This window comes from Podarcis raffonei, chromosome 1, assembly GCF_027172205.1.
Source record: "Podarcis raffonei isolate rPodRaf1 chromosome 1, rPodRaf1.pri, whole genome shotgun sequence".
Taxonomy (NCBI): Eukaryota; Metazoa; Chordata; class Lepidosauria; order Squamata; family Lacertidae; genus Podarcis; species Podarcis raffonei.
The window spans coordinates 93,025,673-93,046,673 of NC_070602.1; the positions used below are offsets into that span (position 1 = coordinate 93,025,673).

At 38.7% G+C, this 21,001-nt stretch overlaps 1 protein-coding gene across 1 annotated transcript in view; it reads right to left on the bottom strand.

Moving 5' to 3' along the window:
- Positions 1 to 5,175: 5,175 nt before the first annotated feature.
- The window catches only part of SNX4 (sorting nexin 4), a 30,282-nt gene continuing 14,456 nt past the window's right edge, over positions 5,176 to 21,001 (bottom strand). The window contains exons 7-14 of the mRNA XM_053404504.1: positions 18,957 to 19,029; positions 17,106 to 17,167; positions 15,073 to 15,138; positions 13,270 to 13,359; positions 12,505 to 12,604; positions 10,515 to 10,660; positions 7,366 to 7,480; positions 5,176 to 6,997 (exon numbers count right to left, since the gene is read on the bottom strand). Of these exons, the coding sequence (XP_053260479.1) occupies positions 6,950 to 6,997; positions 7,366 to 7,480; positions 10,515 to 10,660; positions 12,505 to 12,604; positions 13,270 to 13,359; positions 15,073 to 15,138; positions 17,106 to 17,167; positions 18,957 to 19,029 (700 nt within the window). The 3' untranslated portion in view covers positions 5,176 to 6,949. The remainder of the gene's footprint in view (positions 6,998 to 7,365; positions 7,481 to 10,514; positions 10,661 to 12,504; positions 12,605 to 13,269; positions 13,360 to 15,072; positions 15,139 to 17,105; positions 17,168 to 18,956; positions 19,030 to 21,001) is intronic.

The following is a 21,001-nucleotide window of genomic DNA, read 5'->3' on the forward strand; positions in this document are numbered from 1 at the left end:
TGTGTTGCCATGGCTAGATCTGACATCTAAGAATGGAAACAGTAGTCATACCTGGGCAAATGCTCCTGGTCACTGTTCAAAACTGGTTTTACAAGTTCCGGGCTGAATCGAAGAATGCATCCAAATTATGACTGGGAACCTCTTTTTTTTGCAGATTGAAATTCAGTTTATTTGCCCTCAACACGCCCATTGGGTTTGGACTTAGAATTTGAACAACTTCATTGAAATTAGATGGAAACAAGATATAGAGTAGGGTGTCATCTGCATATTGGTGATACTGAACCCTCCAGACCTGGATAAACTCACCCAGTGGTTTCATGTAGATGTTAAATACCATGGAGGACAAGTTGAAACTTGAGGGACACCATAGGTCAGTAGCCAAGGCACTGAACAGGAGTTGCCCCAGCACCATTTTCAGGAACTGCCCCACCAAGTAGGACCAGAACCACCATAAAACAGGCTCCAAAGTTTCATCACAGCCATCCAGCCCATAAACATAACATGTGATGGTATGCAAAGCTACGAAGAGGTTGAGTAGAATCAACAGTGACTGTGACATACTCCCTCCGTCCAGTTCCTGGCAGAGATAATACACCAAGAGAACCAAAACTATATCTTATCTCATAACCTTTCAGGATTAACCTAGTCTCGTAACAGCTTATCAAAGATCACACCATATTATTGTACAAATAATACATTATCAGAATGTTAATGTTCAAAACATTATCTAAAAGGTCATTCTAACACACACAAGATGGATGGACACACACACTTCAATAATTGATTCTGTAGTAACAACCACCAATGTGGCACACACATGCCATATGTAGTAATATTAAATAGGCACCCTCAATCTTAAATTGGCACCAGTTCATTTAGTGAGAATTACTTCCAAAAAACTACAGGATCAGGCTGCAAGACATACAAATTCTTTAAAAAGCCCTGTCATGGTCATGCAATAGGGCAATTTCAGTACACACACATTTAAAATATAGGCAAGTTAGGAGCAGGAACAATTGTTGGAAGTTTATTTCAAGCAGTGTTTTGCTTTGCTTGCTGAAACCCAAGCCTGTATAATCTAGTAGAATTAGACTTAACAGTATATATGTAACTGAGACACTAAAATGTTGTCAGATGCAGCAGAAAACAGATGTAGATTGTGCTCCCCACCTTACATGCCCTGTGTCAGAAGCCAAGCAGTACAAATAACCAATGATACAAGTGTTGCAAAAATTATACAGGCTGCTGGAAAAAGAGCAACATATTAACGGAGGTATTTGCAAATATCACAGACATTTCTATGCATCATACATCAATGAGCACAACCTTAATGGGAAGGAGCAACATACAGTGGTACCTTGGGTTACATACGCTTCAGGTTACAGACTCCACTAACCCAGAAATATTACTAATATTTCTATAAAGAGGATGCACATCTATAACAAATGGCATCTACAGAAAAGACTAAAAATTTAGACACTTCAAACATGTAAAAAATGTAACCATGCTACACTAGCGACATGAAGCTCAGCATATTTTGCCAGATACAAATAGAGCCGTCTAGCTACAAAATATGTGAAAAGTCAATGGCTTAAGGATTGCTTAGAACAAGCTCTGATATTTACTCTTATTTTCATGTAGCATACAGCTGAATATTTATTTAGTTCATGTCATAATATGCCACCTTCCACTGATATGAAATAAATTGCTTATTAATTTTGACATATTTATTTATTTGTTGTTGTACTGGTTTGTGTATTCTGACTAACATGAATCATCATTGCACGTTACACCTGGGAAAAATGTTGAAGGAAGGGCACACTTCCCATCTTGTACTTTTATCAGTAATGTACCTTCCATATGTTGCATTTAGTCTTTCCCAAGGTAGCACACAGCTAACACAACAACAAACATGATTCAGTTCCCCTTCAAGTCTCTTTGAGCGTGTCAGAAGTGTAAGGGAAATTGAAAGCAGACCGCATAGTAAATCTGCAACACCTTTCCAATTCTATGGAACCACATAAACAAAAAAATCCGGTACAGTATATAATTTTTTGCCTGTGGCTTTTATGGCAACCCTTGAACTAATATATAGATCTCCCTGAAAAGCTTGCAGTGACTTGTATGCTGCTGTTTTTCCTGCCATACCTGTTTCATTCTTAACCATGGTTTAACACACAGTCCAGCAATTGCAGCACTAGGCATGTCCAAGCCTTCAGCATCGGGCCAGAAATAATCTGTGCTCCCCTTAATTTTTTATTTTTGTTTTGCTGTATAGAAAGCAGGGGTGAGGTTGAGATCACATAGAGAAACACAAATCTGACATCCTGCTAGAGCTGTCGAAAAAATTGTGGCTCGTGGATCTATCAGAAGTGGATATGAAACTTTCAGCCTTGATTCCTCCGGTTCCCCTAACACACCTGATAATTAGAATGCAATTTACCTTTTTCTGCCAACAATTGCATTCCATAATGGCATAAAGGTCAGATTTAAAGATCCCAGCAACTCAACAATGCGGATCCTAATTAGGTGCAACAGGAGAGAAGAATTATGGCAGAGTCTGAGACAGGAGGGAAGCTGTAGGTAGAAAGGGGCATTTTGACAGTTGCAGAGTCTCCAGACTCTATTTAGAAGGGGGAGTTTACAGTGACTTTAACACCCCATTTTCACACAAGAAGATGTTTGTTATGTGATACCTATTTCTTTACAGATTCCTCTCCTGTGAAAATGTCGTGATAACCATTGCAAATTGTTCTGCCTTATTTTTGTGTGTGTTAGGCTACTTTGGAATACTTTGACACTAGGGGGCAATATGTAATCAAACATTTCTTTTACCTAAATACTTTTCATTCTAAAGAAACAAATTTTGGTAGACACTAATTGGGAGATGTACGGTTATTCACTGGGTTTATAAAATGTGTTTGTTTGCCAGTAAGTAATTTTTACTACATTCATAAATCAAAACTGTGCCCAAAAATTAATTACAAGAGAGTATATTTAGACACCACAGTTCAATGGATAAGTGGAGTTAAAAAGCACAAAGAGCCTATTCAGTCTATATCGAATTTTAAGCAGAAAGGATAGTCTTTTCCTCACAAGTTTTCCTTACCTTGAGAAGCTATGCAGTATCTAGCAAAGGTTCAGATGATCCAAGGCTGCTGCTCCATATCTACCTCTCCAACGACTCTCTGTCCTAAATTTTTCATAGCAGAAATTTCAATTTGTGAGCTCACACCTGTACTGTGGGGTGGGGGCAGGGACTACAGAGGTCCTTGGCTACAAAACAGGTCTGAATAATTATTTTTGCAATCCAGCATGTTTAATATTGTAAAATTATTGTTGAAATATCCATCTCTGTAAGGTAGTTGGAGTCAGGAGTCAATTGTCTGAGATGTCAAAACAGATATCTGAAATACCATGTTGATACTGAATATAGAAAGCAAAATGCCCAAGAAGTATCTGAGCATCTATGTGCAGTATAGATATATTCCTTATGCAAATATTAGCTTACTAGTTTACCTGTCTGAAAAATTATTGGAGAGAAATCCATGCATAGTTGATAGTAAGATTAGCTAGCTTACTTGCTAATGGTTGATGCAGGCACATGTTCCATTTGTCTTGTAAATGTTCCACTTCTAATACTTAATCTTCATATAGATGCTGACATTCTGAAGCACAGAGCAAGCCACTGTGATTGTTGGCATACTCCCGACAGCTTTCCCTGGATACTTCAAAATAGCAAAATGTACTGAACTAACAGCTTGTCTTTTGGGCACCATAGTAACATAGTTAAACTCTCTAAAACTGAGCTCAATACGAGTTAAGGTTTTTCAAATATGGCAGGCTAGAGAGAGGTTCTATCAACTGCTATAGTATTTGCAGGTGAGATAGGAGTATGTTCCTATCCATCCACTTGTAGAAACATTGTTGATGGGCTATGCACACAATTTTCCTTTTGCTGAGTAGCCAACATTTCAACAACACACTATTAGAACAATTTGAAACAGAAACAGACTTGTTTCACAGTACTGCAGAATGAAATGAGAGCCTATAGGGGATGCCAGCTTTTCTGAGACATGTTGGAAAGTCAATTTGCTCCAGTCTCAAGAAACCAAAGTGAGGCAAACCTTTAAAAATGCTAAAATCCTGCTTTAGTAAAGCAGTACATAAAGTTTTTATGCCTTATGTGTTTCAGGTATAACTTGTCAGATGCAATGCTTGTTTTGTGTTTTTGTCATATCAAAGTTCTCTCCTTTTACAGAAAACTTCTGTTAACAAGAGACTTTTTGGTCTGCTCCAATAAAAAAAGTTAGTACAGTACCTTGAAGCTGCACTCTCTTCAGTGTCTTGAGGAAAATGGCAGTACCCTTCTTGCCTCCTCCACTGCTTTGAGGGCAGTCCAAGAAGTACAATTCATTGTTATAATAATATATTATATACAGGATCCCCAGCAATATGATGACGCATCCTTGCTGAGGCTAATTAGATCTAGGTTGGGTCAGTGCCTGGATGGAAGACTGTCTGAGAACAACATGCACACTCCCTTAAATTCTACAAAACCTAAAAATTGCAAATAATACTCTCCATGAAGTATTGGACAGATAAGATGCGGGAGTCTGCTGTTACTGAGAATGAACGAGAATACAGGAGGGCAATGAGCTTATTATTGATAGCCCAATCCATCTTTTAGGTTACATCTGAAGCAGTGCATCAACCAGCATCCTCATCTAAAATAGGACTGATGTACAGTGGTACCTCGGATTACATACGCTTCAGGTTAAATACACTTCAGGTTACAGACTCTGCTAACCCAGATATATTACCTTGGGTTAAGAACTTTGCTTCAGGATGAGAACAGAAATTGTGCAGCAGCGGCAGCAGGAGGCCCCATTAGCTAAAGTGGTCTTCAGGTTAAGAACAGTTTCAGGTTAAGAACAGACCTCTAGAACAAATTAAGTTCTTAACCCGAGGTACCACTGTACTAGTTTACTTTGAGCAAAAATGAATTTGAGGTTACTTTTTTTTAGAGAGAGAAAGAGATGTATATTAGCAATCAAGAATTTGAGTCCCACATCAAATGAAAATGTACCTCTTAAAAAGTAAATGAAGCCCAATATAGGATACAACCATTTTAATAATTGGACAATTCAAAATAAGTGCAAAAAATACAAAATATAATAAAGTGTAGTTTTATTTAGCATTTGGCACAAAGCATACAACAACCTTTTGATCCCTTCTCAGATTTAATACAGTTAGCAAGAAAAAGGCATACTAATACATTTAAGTTATACAGCTTATGAAATAGAGGGGCGGGTTAGGGGAAGGCACTAGGAAGATCAAGTGCATGGAAAATATTGACTCCAAGTGCCTAGTGGTATTAAATTAAGGCACAACTACTCTAGGAAGTTTACTAGAAAAATCTATCTTTGTAGCTGCTTATTGTTTTTTGGAATGTACAAGTTTTTACTCAGTTTTAGGACCCAGATTCTACAGTTCTTTGAAATGGAATGATTGGCAATAGATATATTCATCTTAAGGTGGATGAATTTTCCACTTAAACAATAAAGATGAAACCATTCTTAAAATAAGTTGTTAACCTTTAAAACCACACATCAAAAAATTACATCAATTTAGCTGAAAACATTTTACTCTGGAAACCTGGTTTTATAACTGCAGCAAGAAACAAGATCTGATTTGGGGAAAATAAACAGATTAAGTTCTTTTTGGAATATGTAAACTAATACAGTGTTATCATCCGAAATAATTAAATGCATACTTGACAAATGAATACTATTCATCTCAGAAGCTTTGCTACAATTATGTCTGGCATGATTCCACATTTACTCAAGTGACATTTTAAAGACTCCTATGCAAAAGAGCAAATGTGCATTAGATCTTTCCTACAGCTGGGAATTAGTGTCTTGCATTTTAAGATTCAGAGCGAGCAAGAGCAACCTTGCTTTTGAACACACTGTACCAGAGAAGACACCAAACAATTCATTCTATTCATTTCCCTTTCAAAAAAAAAATCTGGACAAAATGAGTGCAGTAAACAAAACAGATGCATATACATATAAATGCAATTCACATTTATGTTGCTACAAGTGTAAGCAAAAGCAATTCAGATTAATAGTGTTCTTCCAGGTGGGGTGGAACGCTGTTACTATTCAACAAGGGAAATAATTTTATGTTCAGCATAATCTTAAAAAGACACATTGATGCAGAACCAAATACTTTTAACCTAATGGATGATGCTGAGTAAATTTAAAGCTGGTGTTAAGCATTTTTACTGAGGTCAGTAACAGTAACTATTCAGTGCTAATTGTTCAATCATGTGCTGGCAATTAGAGAAATTCTACAATAGATTTCTATTGGTTTTAAATTCAAGCACAGAAACACCACATTGTACTGTATGGAGCACCCCCACCGTTTAAAAATTTGATATAAGATTAAGCTAATTTTTTGAGAAAACGTTTCTTCAGAGATGCACAATGCATGTGTTATGTTACAAATGGTGCTTAAACTTTGAAAACATAATTTTGTGCCATGACAAAATAATAATAATGGGCAAAACATCAGCATATCTTATAGCATTACAATTGTGAAACAGCAACATATGAAGAAGGGGTACCTGGAAATGATTTACATAGTGCAAAGATTGGTGGTTCAAGAGCCTAGTATGTTGAACAGTTTAGTTTATGTAATCATTGGAGCCAACTTGGATCCTCCTTATAGCCTTACCTCAAGAGAGAACTACAATGTTCAATTTGCTACTGCATGCAAAAGAAGCCACAAGGTGGCCATCAAGGAACAGAGACCAATTCTTTGTGCCCTACTTTCACAAATACACCAATTCCATGGTTTAATAATGTAGCAACTTAGTATCCATGTTCATGCACTTGTGCTTCTGTTATCTGGCAATTTGCCACGAAGAACTGAGTTCCATACATCACATCTTGCTGAAACATTCTTTTGCATTTGTCCAAACTTGAATTCCCTTCATAAGAAATAGAAAAAAAACCAAAGAAAATGCTGGTTTTGAAGCGAGCTTTCAAACTGACAGTTGGATAGAATCAACTACCCAAATCCATGCATCCATTTCCACTTAAAAATCCTGGGAATTTTACACATGATGGAGGAGCACAAATCTTACATTCATCAGGATTCAGGATTCATGCATGCTCTATGCTTAAGCACAAACAGAATATTCCTATCCCCTGAGCATAACAGAACAGGGCTTTGGAAGCAGGCTACTGAGTAATGCAGAGAGGAGTATCCTGAGGCTTCCCTTCCTGAGGGCAGAAACATGTATTAAATCTTCATACTGTGCTTCCCAAGTTTAAAACATTAGTCCAACAGACTTACCTTTTTGCACATGCTGATCTGCATTACAGCATAACTTATCAGGGCCTCTTTCAAGTCATGGTTCTTTTGCTCTTTGAAGCGTTCAATATCAGTCCAGGCACTTTTCATAAAGTCACTGCAATAAATGGAAAACAAATTACTGCAAAAATTGCCTGCATCATGTAAACTCAAACTATCAATCCTGTTATTTACTGGATGAACAATTGCCGCCATCCTACTCAATGTGAGAAGCAACTGTAACTGCTCATGAGAAGGGGACATATTCAAGAAAGGTTGTGATTTCCAGTATTTTTTCAGGATTCCTTCTCTCATCTTTGCTCACTAATTGCAGTTGTGCATTTATCAATTTAATGTGTCATTAATTATCAATCCAGATTCTCCAATTAGCTCAACTGGGATCAGTTTTATATACAGGATTAAATTTTTGGATTAAAATACTGGATTAAAATTTTGGGGCCACCTGACTACATGTAATTAATGCATTTCCCCCCTCATGCTTCTTTTACTGCTCGAGGCTCAGATGGAGATCTGGACAGCTTGCTACTTGGAATTTTAACCTTTCACGGAAGTATTTTATTGCTGTGGATTCTGGAATGTGGAAACTATTTCCTAAGCAGCCTTGGGGATTAAAATACAACTTGGTGTCTAAATATACAAATATGGGTAAGGGGGTCGGGGAAGGAAGGAAATAAGCAAGGGGGTCTCCAGGAGTTCCCTCTTGTGTATTCTGCACTGTTTGTTCTTTGGAAAGTTTGGAATAGTTTTACTGGCCAGCTGATGGGAGTTAACATTTTAAGTATTTTATTTCTAAACTGAAAACTTGGTGCCTTTTTCAGTGACTAGATTGCATTTCCCAATCATTTTGACACAAAGCGTCAATGTCTCTAAACGTTTTATGAACAGCAAGTATGCATAACAGTCATTATCTATCTATAACCAATGACTGTTCATCCAAACACTCAAAACTGTTCAGTGGATCAAAAAGGTATCATCCAACCAAGACCCCAAAGCTTGGAGGCAATACTTACATGTTTTAACTGTATCAGCTTTGCATTCTTGAATAGAAATGAATGGTAGACATTCATCCTATGCAAGAAAGAAAAGGGGCTGCAATAATACACTCCATTGTGGTGGAAACAAAACCTCTTCTACTTTTTATGACCTGACAGATTTTCATTGTCAGACCTTTTTCCAGATGAACTGTGTCCAGGACCTTGGAAGTCTACTGATCAGTCGAAAGGACTACATAGAGTAGCATTCTGTTCCCACAGTGCGCACACATTTAAATGGCTATGAAAAGCCCACAAGCAGAACATGCCTGCAATAGCACTCCCCGGCTCATGCTCCCCGGCAACCAGGGCTCTGAAGCACACTGCCTCTGATACTGGAAATAATAAACAGCCATCATTTTACTCCCCTTTTAAAAGCATCCCAGTTGGTCTCATCACTACATCTTCCAGTAGTGAATTCCAGTTTAATCATGTGCTGTGTGAAAAACCTCATTTTGTTTATCCTGAGCCTTCCACTATTCAGCTTCACTGAATCAGCCCAGGTTCTAATATTGTGAGAGACGGAGAAACACTTCTCTCCATCCACTTTCTTCACACCATGCATAATTTTATACTTCGCAACATTGCAAACTTTCCTTGTAACAGATTGCTCCAGCTTTTCGATTACATTAGTTGTCATTTTCTGCACCTTTTCCAGCCTTATGAGGCTCTCAGACACAACTTTCCATTCAGGGAAAGGGGTTGCAATCCAAACTGACAGTTCTGTGAAATGAACAAGGTGTGTGGGGATGGAAGAGGAGGCAATTTTTGTCAATTCTCCCTGCATCTTCCCTTCTGTTCTGAAGAGTTTTCCAATCCTCCACAGAAGATTTTCAGGGGCACAATAAGTTGCAGCGGGAGGGAAAAACTGATGAGAAGCACCCTCCCTTCTGTGATGAATATTCCGTGAGCATAAGCCTACTCTCTGAATCCAAACCCAAACCATGTTCCCCACAGACCTGAACAGCATCTATTAATTTGCATGGCAAAAGTAAAATACAAACTTGCCCTTCATTAAATGGAATAGATTATTCAGGGTCATGTGTATGCTGCAATTCTGTGGGAGAGCAGAACTCCAGCTTCCTGAGAATCTCAGCTTTCATTTTTAAAAGCAAAATTTGCTTGTGATTGCAAAGATCTGTTTGGAAGTGTCTGGGAAACATCTGCTGAAGCTTTCAAAGCCAGAGGGACTGCTGAAGGAGGGGGCCTTCAGTGTCCTATACAGTTCCTTGCCTCGCCTCATGCCTAACAAAGCCAGAATTATGCACAATAATAAAGATGGGGAGAATTCTGCTAAGAACTTGCTACCTATGCAAATAGACAAAATTTACATAATTCATGCAGGTCACAGAGAAATCCACTACTCTTGGCATGAAGCCTGATTTCCCTAGGTGCAGAATTTTTGTTTTTTTAAACCAAGATGTACAGATAACACTGAGCATATTGATCTTCTTAGCTGCAATCCTTACACAGGAAATCGTAAAAGCTGTTTTCCTCTGCAACAAATACACTGGTTTTGGAAATGTCAGCACTTATTTCCTAAGACTTTTGTTCCTAGCAAAAGATCATTCTGTTTGTTCACGAGTAGCCTGCTGATAAATCTAACCTTAATTGGAAGCTACCTATGCTTTCTATAAAATCTCAAAGGGATTTTTTTAGTTACCAAGTTTTCTCAGTGTGAAGAAGCATTATGTTTGTATTCTGCTCTGTGACAGAGAAGCCAGCCTGCTAAACGTATTACTATCTTAATAGAACACACACAATAAACCATGAAACATGCTTTGAAAGTGTTCAGTTTTCTCTCACGAGCAGTAGCTAAGAATATGGAGTGATAGCCAATGAAAGTCATACTATTCAATAGGGCTACTCTGACTAATACTGAATATGTTCTTTTTGCAAGTGAAAGATTTTGCAAAAACTCATAAACACCAGAAATATATAAAAGTTGTGTGACAGATCCCAGATAGCAGCTTCCCTCGTATTTAGCATTTAACAGATAACCAAAGTTTCCAAAGATAGTCAGATGCTGGCAGCATACTGTCAGCTTGCACAAATATGACTTTCACATCTACATTTTCTTTAAACATGATCAACAGTTACCGGCTTTCTAAATTCTTTGCTTTGAGCTGCTCCTCTCCATCACGTATCTGTTCTTCGAGCACTTTTATCTTTGCTTCTCTTTGTTCTGGGGTTTCCTGGCCAAACAGCTTGCTGGTCATTCCCTTCAAGGAGAATGTTCTTACAGTCTGAAAACAGTAAACATGTATTCTAGGAAATTTGCTTTTCTGGAGGGGAAGGTGTCCAAATACATGGATAAGGAAAGCTTATATGGCACACATAATTTCAAAATATTAAGCTGCATATAAAATATATTCTATTTTTATCCCAGCTGTCTTTCAAAGAGCTCAGTGACAAATTTGGTTCTTCCAAACCCTGATTTCCTCACAGCCACCCTGTGAAGCAGTTTAGGCTGACTGCCCCCAAGGACACCTAGTGCTCTTCACAGCCAAGGGGGAATTAGAACCTCCCTCATTCAAGTCAGACACTCGTAACAATGACACCATGTTGGATCTCACACTGTCTAAAAGAGACAGACTGTTAAACCTAAATCAAGATTTATTTATTTTTAACTATATATCTTTACTTAATGCAGCATGACAAAAAAATTTTTTTCCTTCCAGTAGCACCTTAAAGACCAACTAAGTTAGTTCTTGGTATGAGCTTTCGTGTGCATGCACACTTCTTCAGATACACCCTTCAGATAGCACACGAAAGCTCATACCAAGAACTAACTTAGTTGGTCTTTAAGGTGCTACTGGAAGGGGAAAAAAATTTTTGTTTTGACTATGGCAGACCAACACGGCTACCTATCTGTTAATGCAGCATGGTACAACTCAGACCAAGAATATACTGCCGGCTTACACATTCCCATCCCTGGAGCCAACTGCCTGCTCCATTTCTGAGCAACTATAGTTGGACGAATTAGGCTAGCTTGGCAAACTAACGTTAAGCAGAAATAAAGATGAGAAACAGGGAAAGAAAGAGAAGCATAGAGCAAGTCCCCACCAATGAAACAGTGGCTCCAACTCTAAAAAAGCTATTACTGAATTTTAATTATAAGTACTCCTCTTTCAGTAGTCCATGTTTATAGCTGAATGTTTAGGTTAAAAGGGAGTTAAGCTACTCCATTTGTTTCAGAAAGATTTAAGTAACCATATGCAAGATTTCAGTCTTAGTGTTTTATTTTTTTACACACTGCTCTATTCCTGGTAGGGTCATGGAGTGCCAGTATCAAACTTTATTTTGGTCACAGACCAGCATATGATAAAACATATGGATAAGCTGACTACATAAGACTTAAAACAGGTAAGGGATAAAAACTAGTAATTAAAAGGAGATTATATCATACATACTTATGATTTACAATAAATGTAATATTTCCCATGGCTTATATCTTCCTTTTTATTCCTCCCCGACACGCATCCCTTCCATAACAGTTTTTTAAAAATGTGATTAAATTCCAAACAAACAGCTTCATGCCCCTTTGACTTACTCAAATGATCAACTCCATTCTCACAATCACCACAAACATATATGCTGTTAGACAAATAGAGCTATCCATAATAGTATTCTGAATGCAGTACTGTGCATTCTCAAAATCTTGCCAATGAGATAAACTATGCTGATGTCAATACCACCAAGTACACAGAACACTCCTGTTTATCCAAATTCACTGGGTGCCTCCCAGTCCACTGAACAAGGGAAGTTGTTCGATAATATTTTAAAATGTCTGAAAGTAAAAAGTTTCTCCCTCTCTCTCTCCTGCCTCCCTCTAAGTTCAAAAACTGCACTTTATCGAGCAGCATGTAACACACCCTTGTGGTCAACACATACATTTTCCACACAGAAGTTTTGCATGAACAGCATAAATCGCTGTGAAATAAATTACTAAGATCTACAACTTGAGTAAGACCCTTCACAAGTCTCCTGTCAGCAAGCAATACATTAATGCCATTTAGTGTAAGAACCTGGCTTTCTCCAATTCTAGATTTTGGAAAGGAAAGTGGAAAAAAAATGAAACCAGGCTTACTCCCGTCGCCAGTTCCTCACATTGCTGCTTCTTCGATGTCAGATCCTGAGCAGCCATTTCCAATTCATACTGAAGAAGTTCATGCTTCCTGCAAACAGCTCTAAAAATAATTCAATAAAAGAGATTCATGTGCAACTGTTTAAATCAGATTTTTAATACACATCCTAACCAACATCTAGCCTGAATTTTAATACAGTGGTACCTCACAAGACGAATGCCTCGGAAGACGAAAAACTCGCAAGATGAAAGAGTTTTTCGTTTTTTGAGTTGCTTCACAAGACGATTTTCCCTATGGGCTTGCTTCGCAAGACGAAAACATCTTGCGAGTTTGTTTCCTTTTTTTAAAAAACCGCTTGAAGAGGTGCAGTTGCGACTGACCGTGCTCCGCAAGACGAAAAACATCGCAAGACGAAAAGACTCGCGGAACGAATTAATTTCGTCTTGCGAGGCACCACTGTAATCCCATCATCATTATTAATGCATTACTGATCCAATTTACATGCTAGGGAGACTGTTCTCTCAATGTTGCTTTCAACTCACTTTTACAGCCATTTGCACCTCTGTCACATCCCATACAACCACTTTTATGTGAGCCCCATTATTTCCCTATCACAAACAGATCTGGAGAAAAGGCTGAGAAAGCAACTTGTTCCAGAATTTCCTGCACAATAATCTTTTACGTTTGTAAACTGTTTACAAATGTGCTCAACTGCAATGCTTTAAACATAACTAGAATCATCATAGAAATTATGCTAATTTGCTTACCGAAGAGCTTCTGCATAGAAGAGATATTCTTTCAGCTGGTCTGCATAATGTTCTTCCTCTTCTAGTATATCATCAATTGAAGCTGCATACCTACCAAAAGAGAGCATGATAAAAAGAGCCCCTGAAACTTCATCAGTGTTGTAAAATAATTATGTACTAGTCAAGAGACATATTTCTCACAACAAAATATATTGAAAAGGCACTTGTGAGAAATACTCCTTAAAAGCCTTCCAAGCCATTGCTACAATAAAATGATAAATCTTATATTAGTAACATATTTCCTGCTAAAAAGAAAGCAGTTTTATTGCAAGGGAGGGAAACCCAATAAAATAGGTTAGAGTAGTTGACTGTCACTCTTCAGTCAAACAGGCAGCTAAAATTATGAAATAAAAGATACGAACTGAATTTTACAAGACAACTATTACATTATGTTAGGTAGCCAATAAAGCAGGAGAAGAATTTTGGTACTCACCTACTGATCAAATACTATTATACCAAATAACTTTAAGAAATGTTGCAGTACAGCCAGAAAGGAGATGGTGTTCTGCCAATTTGAAAAAGCTTCTCCAGTGCTTTCCAGGATGCAAAATGTTGAAGACACTTAAAAGAATACTTAAAAGAATACTTCTTGAAACTATAATCCTTGAGATGGAGGATCAGCTAACTTTGATAAGCAGGCTCTGGCTTCCTGAGAGCCTCAACTGTCACTCTTGGTTTCCAGGCATTACAGATGCAAAGACAGCCAGAGAGAAAAGCAGCCCGCAGCCCCCAACCCCTTCCATCACCATTATGGTCAAAGCCCCTGCTGGCTGCTTAAGCAGAGTTACACCATTTTAAGTCCCACTGGCTTCAGAATGAGAGAGAATAAGCTTCAAGTTTTACCTTCCCGTACTGATCAATGCAAAATAAACACGTTGATAGCTCTGCCTAAATGATGTTGTTGTTCATGATGATGATTTTACATTAAGATCCCTAAGACCACCATAAGATCCCAGGTGAGTTACACCATTGAAACACAATATTTAAACAGTTAAAAACAACTTTCAATCACAAAAAGGTGGGTCCTAAAAATAGATGTATAATTTATGACAATATACACGTCAGATATCAACGGTCAAGGTAAAGAACGTTCATTGGAAGCTGTACAGTGAAGGTGCCAGACACACCACTGTTGGGAGGGAGTTCCACAGCTCAGGGGCTACCACAAAGAATGCTCTCTCACAGGTCTCCAGCCACTGAGAATGGAGGAACTACCAAGAGGGCACCCTCTGCCAATCTGTAGGGAAAGAGGCAGTCTTTCAGATACCTGGGGCCTGAATCATGTAGGGCTTTAAACTGCAACATATTAGGATAACTGAAAATTCCTCAGATTTTAAATACCCTACAGAACCCATTTAAAAATTCAGGCAATAAATAGATGTGACTTTAAAAAAACCAAACCTATAAAGTTATATAGCATCTATGGAACAGCTACTGCTGTCAAACAAATGGAGAACATCAGGTTTCATTCTACCAGTTTCTGGCATAGTAGCTTAAAGGAAACTCTGGAAGCGTTTCCAACTTCTTCTATAGTTTCAAAATAATAATAAAAAGAAATCCTTTTTAAGTCACCAGGGATTCCTTGGGCTACTTAATGCAACAGATTCTGAAGCAGTCCAAAGCTAAAGCCAATGAAATACTGAACAGCCTACAGTGCTATTTTTCAAAACACACCATCTTCTCAAAACTACATTTTCCTACACATGCACCCCTTCTTAATGTGTCCATCTGGATTCCATCAACTCTCAGATAGTCAATACTTACACATCCATGTGATGGCCAGCACTCTGCAGCCCATCCCCCATCTCCTTCTCTATTGCACTCCATTCACTAGAGACAAAAAAGAAAAGGAAAAAAACCTTTAAATAAGAAGCAACATAACACATGAAGGGTGAGAAAGTTAATAAGCTGCATCCTGTATGTAGTCTCTCCCCAGGTGGTATCTATATGGAGAAACCTCCAAGTTATACTTGGCTAAACTGCTGTACTTCCTCCGAGCAAGCAGTAGTTCTGAATGCAAAATTTGAAAGTCTGTTATAAGATATGCTATCCTATCTTAAACACCACATGTAAAATACGACTTTTAAGAACTCCCAACAGTTTAAGGCCCCCAAAAGAAGCTTGTTTGAACATTTAAAACTGGAAAGCATCTCCACGTCATTTTACTACACTTAAAAACAAATGACTTCCCAAAAGTTGGGGGAGAAGCACTCTTTCTCACCTTTATGTTATCACTAAATTTCATACTGAATAAAGCTTTAATTTTAAAAAGAAATATTTTCTCATCCATAGCCTGAAACATACTTTGATGGAGTTTGATTGTGTCTATTTGTTATCACTAGATCCATAGCAGGATTTTAAAACAAAGATGGCACTTGCCTTTCAGCTCTACTAAATTAACCTTTCACCAAATATAGTCTGTTATTTTTTGGCAACATTGTGTCTACTGTCCATGAGTTTCAGTAATATTTTCTTAACGTCTTATATTATTTCGGTATGTCGTTTTATGCTAAAATCTCAATAACATTTTTAGTAAGATTACTGAAAACCTACAGAAATCTTGCAAAGAAACCTAGCACTCCAAAAACTAATATGCAGTTCATCTTGTGTTCTATCTAGCATAATTACAGGAGTACTACTGATACAGTTTAGAGTTCTAAAATCAGAGATGCACATCTGCAATCAATTAGCCTAGTGGATTAAATGTGCCAGCTGCAGAACACAAAAAGGAGAATCAGATTCTTTAATTTTCCAGTAAGATGGCCAAGTTAAGTTCACAATCAGGCATACAAATCACAAAAGCTTATTGCTTCAGTCAGCTCTTGAAACAACTAAATATAGATCATCTTGGAAATTGTCATGATGGTGGTTGGTTTCTTACAGCACTAAAAAGTCACCCGTCATTTAAGTCACATGCAATGTGATCAAAAGGTTCATGGTCTCCAGTCACGTTTCATGATGTCACAATGTGGCTGGACTTTCTCCCTGGCTTTGCACAGAATAAGGTACAGGCAAAGTACTGCAAAGGGGATCTGCTAATAAGCTACCTCTTGCTTCCCTTTTCTTGATAGCTGGGAGGCAACAAAAGACACTCAAGTAGCAGTATTGGCATTTCCAGACAGAGCTAAGAAGTGGTTCTTAGCCTTCTGCAGTCATGAAACTTTTTATTTTGATTCCTGAGACTTCAGCTCTAGCCCAGTCTGCAGTTTGTACCCTCGGATTGGAAGTAGCAACATGTTTTGTTGAACTCTATTAAAAAGGTGTTAGAGATGCTTTTCGGCAACATTTACTGACAAGAGCAAAACACAGAGTTTTTAAAGACTAAATTGCATGCAATAATAAACACATTGATGTTACATTACAAGCTTTTTAAGTGGTGTTAACAGTCACAGGGAGAAAACCTGATCAGGACTGAGACCACAACATGAACAACGCCCCCACCCCACCTTTGGCCAAGCTTCTATTAGCCCTGGAAGCGAAGCACCCACCAGTCACTTCCCTTCAACAGGTTTCATGAGAGAAAGGAACCTTCTGTGGTGTGAAGATGCTTAGAATGTGAATCTCCCAATGACAGGAGCTCCATTCCACCCCCCTGCCCCAACTTTTATTCTGATACCAGCTGAAAACTTCACTGGTCTGTCTCCCATCACCACCTCTTGACTGTTTATCTACTGCTTTCCTGAATTAAAAAGTTGTTTTATAGTTTTGTTTTTTACAGCTGATTTTGTCCAATATGAATTGGAGAGGTGGGAATAAAATCTCAGTCAATCAAGGGGTAAATTGCTTTCATATCTTACCTGAAAACTCTTCCATAATTCCCATGGACTTTGTACACACCATACAGCCGGTCTGCCACTCTCTAAAGCAAGCAAGCAGTGGTCAGTTTTTCCAGACATATTATTTAACTGAAGCGTTCTAGGAGAAGTGTGCCATATAAGATATTCACATTAACAAAGCTCTATCCCACTTTTTCCTTCTGGAATGCTAGCCTGAATTACATTAATAAAATAACAGGGGGCAAGAATTTTATTTTTTCTTCAAATAAGAAAATGCTTATTTGAACTGCTTTCTCTTCATTGTTCCAATCCCATCATGAGCCACCAAAATATATGCTTTTACATTGTGACTGCTTTCTTTGGCTTAAAGGTAAAGGTAAAGGGACCCCTGACCATTAGGTCCAATCGTGACCGACTCTGGGGTTGTGGCACTCATCTCGCTTTACTGGCCGAGGGAGCCGGCGTACAGCTTCTGGCTCATGTGGCCAGCATGACTAAGCTGCTTCTGGCGAACCAGAGCAGTGCACGGAAACGCCGTTTACCTTCCCGCCGGAGTGGTACCTATTTATCTACTTGCACTTTGATGTGCTTTCGAACTGCTAGGTTGACAGGAGCTGGGAGCGAACAACAGGAGCTCACCCCGTCGCGGCGATTTGAACCGCCGACCTTCTGATCAGCAAGTCCTAGGCTCTGTGGTTTAACCCACAGCACCACCCGTGTCCCCTTCTTTGGTTTAAGAAACCATTAATAGAAAATCTTGTCAGTTTTTTTAAAGAACTGAATTACAATGTTATCCAAATGGTCCATGGCCTCCAAATGGCTAATAGGACGGGATATGATGGCATTTGCAAAATAGTTGCTGACTCTTCTGTAATGTATCAGGTGTGAGGTTTTTGCCAGCCTTAATTGTAATTTTTGACAATATGCCAAGCACTGAAGTCTGGCTCACTTACAAGACAAACTGAGCTTTCTGAAATAACAGAATTATATCAGCTACTTACTAGTCCCTAATAAACAGCCTGAAGACAGAAACAGACAACATGGAGACTATGGGCAGAATCCAACCAAGCAGTACTGTTAGCACCCTTCCCAAATTTGCTCTGGAGGGTTGAGGGAAACCTGAAAACAGATTAAGGGGCAATCGGGATAGGAGGGGAAGTTCTGTTGCACAACCAGAAGTCCTTGTGCTAACAGAATTCCTTTATTAGTTACTGCCTTAAGTAGGTCAGCAATTTTATATTTAATTTTTCAGATTCATGATATCAGATCCTACACTTAAACCAATGGATATTCTTACGGGACCAAACGATTCCTTACATCACCCCCGAACACAAGGCAGAGGTTTATTCTGAAATAAATCTTCTCCCCAGCCCACAACAAGCTAAAGAGGAAAAATGGGCACATGAGCTCACAGCACAGTCTGATGTTCTTATGGGAGGGATCAAAGCAAATCTAAGAGGTTGACCACTATACACAGTACAATGGATATGCGGGGTGGGGGTGGGTGGGAACCTTAATAATCTAACTGGGAAACACACAAAAAAGTATTTGACTATCCACACCTCCCAAGGGGCATCCCATTTTTGAGCACCACTTTTTTAATTTGTGAAATTGTTCTTGGGTTTTTTTACCCCTCACATCAGAGAACCACACTTAAAAATGTGTTTGTTCTTCCAACTTCTCGCTATTTCTTGAATTCTGGGACACAAAGCAAAGGCACATTTTTTAGAAAAATAAATGGCCACTTCCAAAACCCAGCACTACAATCAAATCAGCTGCACATCAACAAGGGATAGATGGATTCTTTTATTGTACTTTAACCAATGTTGATAAATGTTACTCTCCATTAGAATCCAAGCCGGAAACACTTACAGCTCTGACTCTCAGAAGGTGTGATATGACAGACTGCAGCTCATCACTGTAGTGTTTAAGTTCTGTAAATCTCCTGGGAATGCAAAAACAGATAGCAGATCATTAGCAATCAGGAACACAAACTGCCATAAACTGTATGACAGCTTCAGAATAGAACAGTTTAAGGAAAAGATTGACTTGTTTAAGTAGAATTATCTCTAGCTTCCTGAAGTAGCAGCCATCAGCTAAAGTAAGGATTTGGCAGAACTCTTATTAATGCAAGGAAGCGCTGGTTGAGCAAAACGAGGCCTTGGGTTTAACTACTAGCCTGTTCAGTATTCCATTTGGTCAGCTTGTAAAACAATTTATTTGGACAAAGGGATACTGGAATGAAATGTAGTACCCTCATTTAGGCACAATATTACATTTCAAGCACAAACACCAGCAGTTTGAGACAGATGGAAAACAATACAGTGACTTAAGCTACCAGTGCAAAGCAAGGGCTACACATTCACAACATGGTGAATTCAGTTAAAAAATACAGAAACATAAAAATCAGCTATCAACAGAAAAAAATGGCCCTTCTTAAACCCCTTTTCAGAAGTGCTTTTGGTACGGTTCTGTAGATAATGACCACATTAAAAAAGGGGGGGGGGGAATCAGACCCTTCCCCAAGTAGTGCTGACTGTGGAATGCTTCTTGGAGCAAACACAGTTAATAAAAATTGCTGAAAGATAGTTAGCTTGAGCAAGTTAGCTGTTTTCAAAGTGCAACTGCGTCTCAGCAAAATGAGTATTTTAAGGGTGCAGGCAGATGTAAGAATTTAAGAGCAGTCAGAAGTAGTGTTGCTGGAACTCTCAAAAAAGAAGTCTCAAAATTTATTTTTGCTAGCACACATTCATGAGTGCAGAGTCCTTCAAAATTTAGACTCAGCTCGACATGGGCTTGTTTTGACTCTTGCTACTACTGATTTCATCCCTTCCCTCAACTTACTCAGCTATGGCAAGGAAGGGCTTACAGTGCATCTGTAAATACTGCCACAGCATGCTCCAACAGAATCCAAAGGTTTCAGGAACCACAGGAAATGTTATCTATCACAGCAGTGCTTTCTTCAGCTGCACAACCTGTCAAGATTCTACCCAACCTACACTGCAATTAGGCTTGAAAAAAAGTATTCAACAGAAAACTTTTTTCAAAGCCAACTGCAGCAGGAGATGGGAGAAGAAGAGACACAGAGGGTTAAGTGCAGAAGTCTCAGCGGCACATCCAACACAGACCAGCAACTCTCTGTTCCAATCTCAAGCTGGAGGCCCCACTGCTATGGGAAAAGTTGCCAAAAATAAAGGATGAGAGGTAGGCCCCATCATCAGGAACATGACAAGGCCCAAACTTTAGCAAAGGCATAGACTTTGTGACTTTGTGGTATGGGATGGGGGAGGAAGGAGTGTGTGGTTGATGTCACAGGTGCTATCTAGTACCAGCTTTCAGCTACATGCCCATGAAAGAACACTGTATGTTTGTATGGAACTCCGTGAAAATACTGTATAGCTAGCCCTACTGTTCTAAAACAATTCCACATCTGTCTCCACACTAAACAAATGATTCTCATTGCCTGAAAATAGCTACCATTACTGTTAACCACGTGCAAGATTAATATATCAGAAAAATGAGAGAATTCTCCCCTCAGTTGGACTTTGTTGATTTGGGGTTTTTGCCAGCATTTGAAATATAAGGGAAAGGACTAACTACAGTCCAATTTCCCATTCTTATAGCAACAGGGGGCAAAGAGAACTGAAAAAGAGTAAGCAAGCATGGCTGAAATAAATGTAAAAGTGGTCTAGGGAATTGAAGGGAATTAAAGAGCACTGCCTTTATCAGCACATGGTTCAGCCAACACAAGCAGAGACACTAATTTCATCATGCAATATGTTGCCATGTTCTGCATTTGCTTTTTGGAAAGTAGCTGCTGGAGTTGTATAGGAAACTAACTAAAAGCTTTGAGCTTGGCAAATTTTGTTTTAAACTGAGTGACTGTGAGGGAAAGAGAGGGATTATGATGCAAGAAA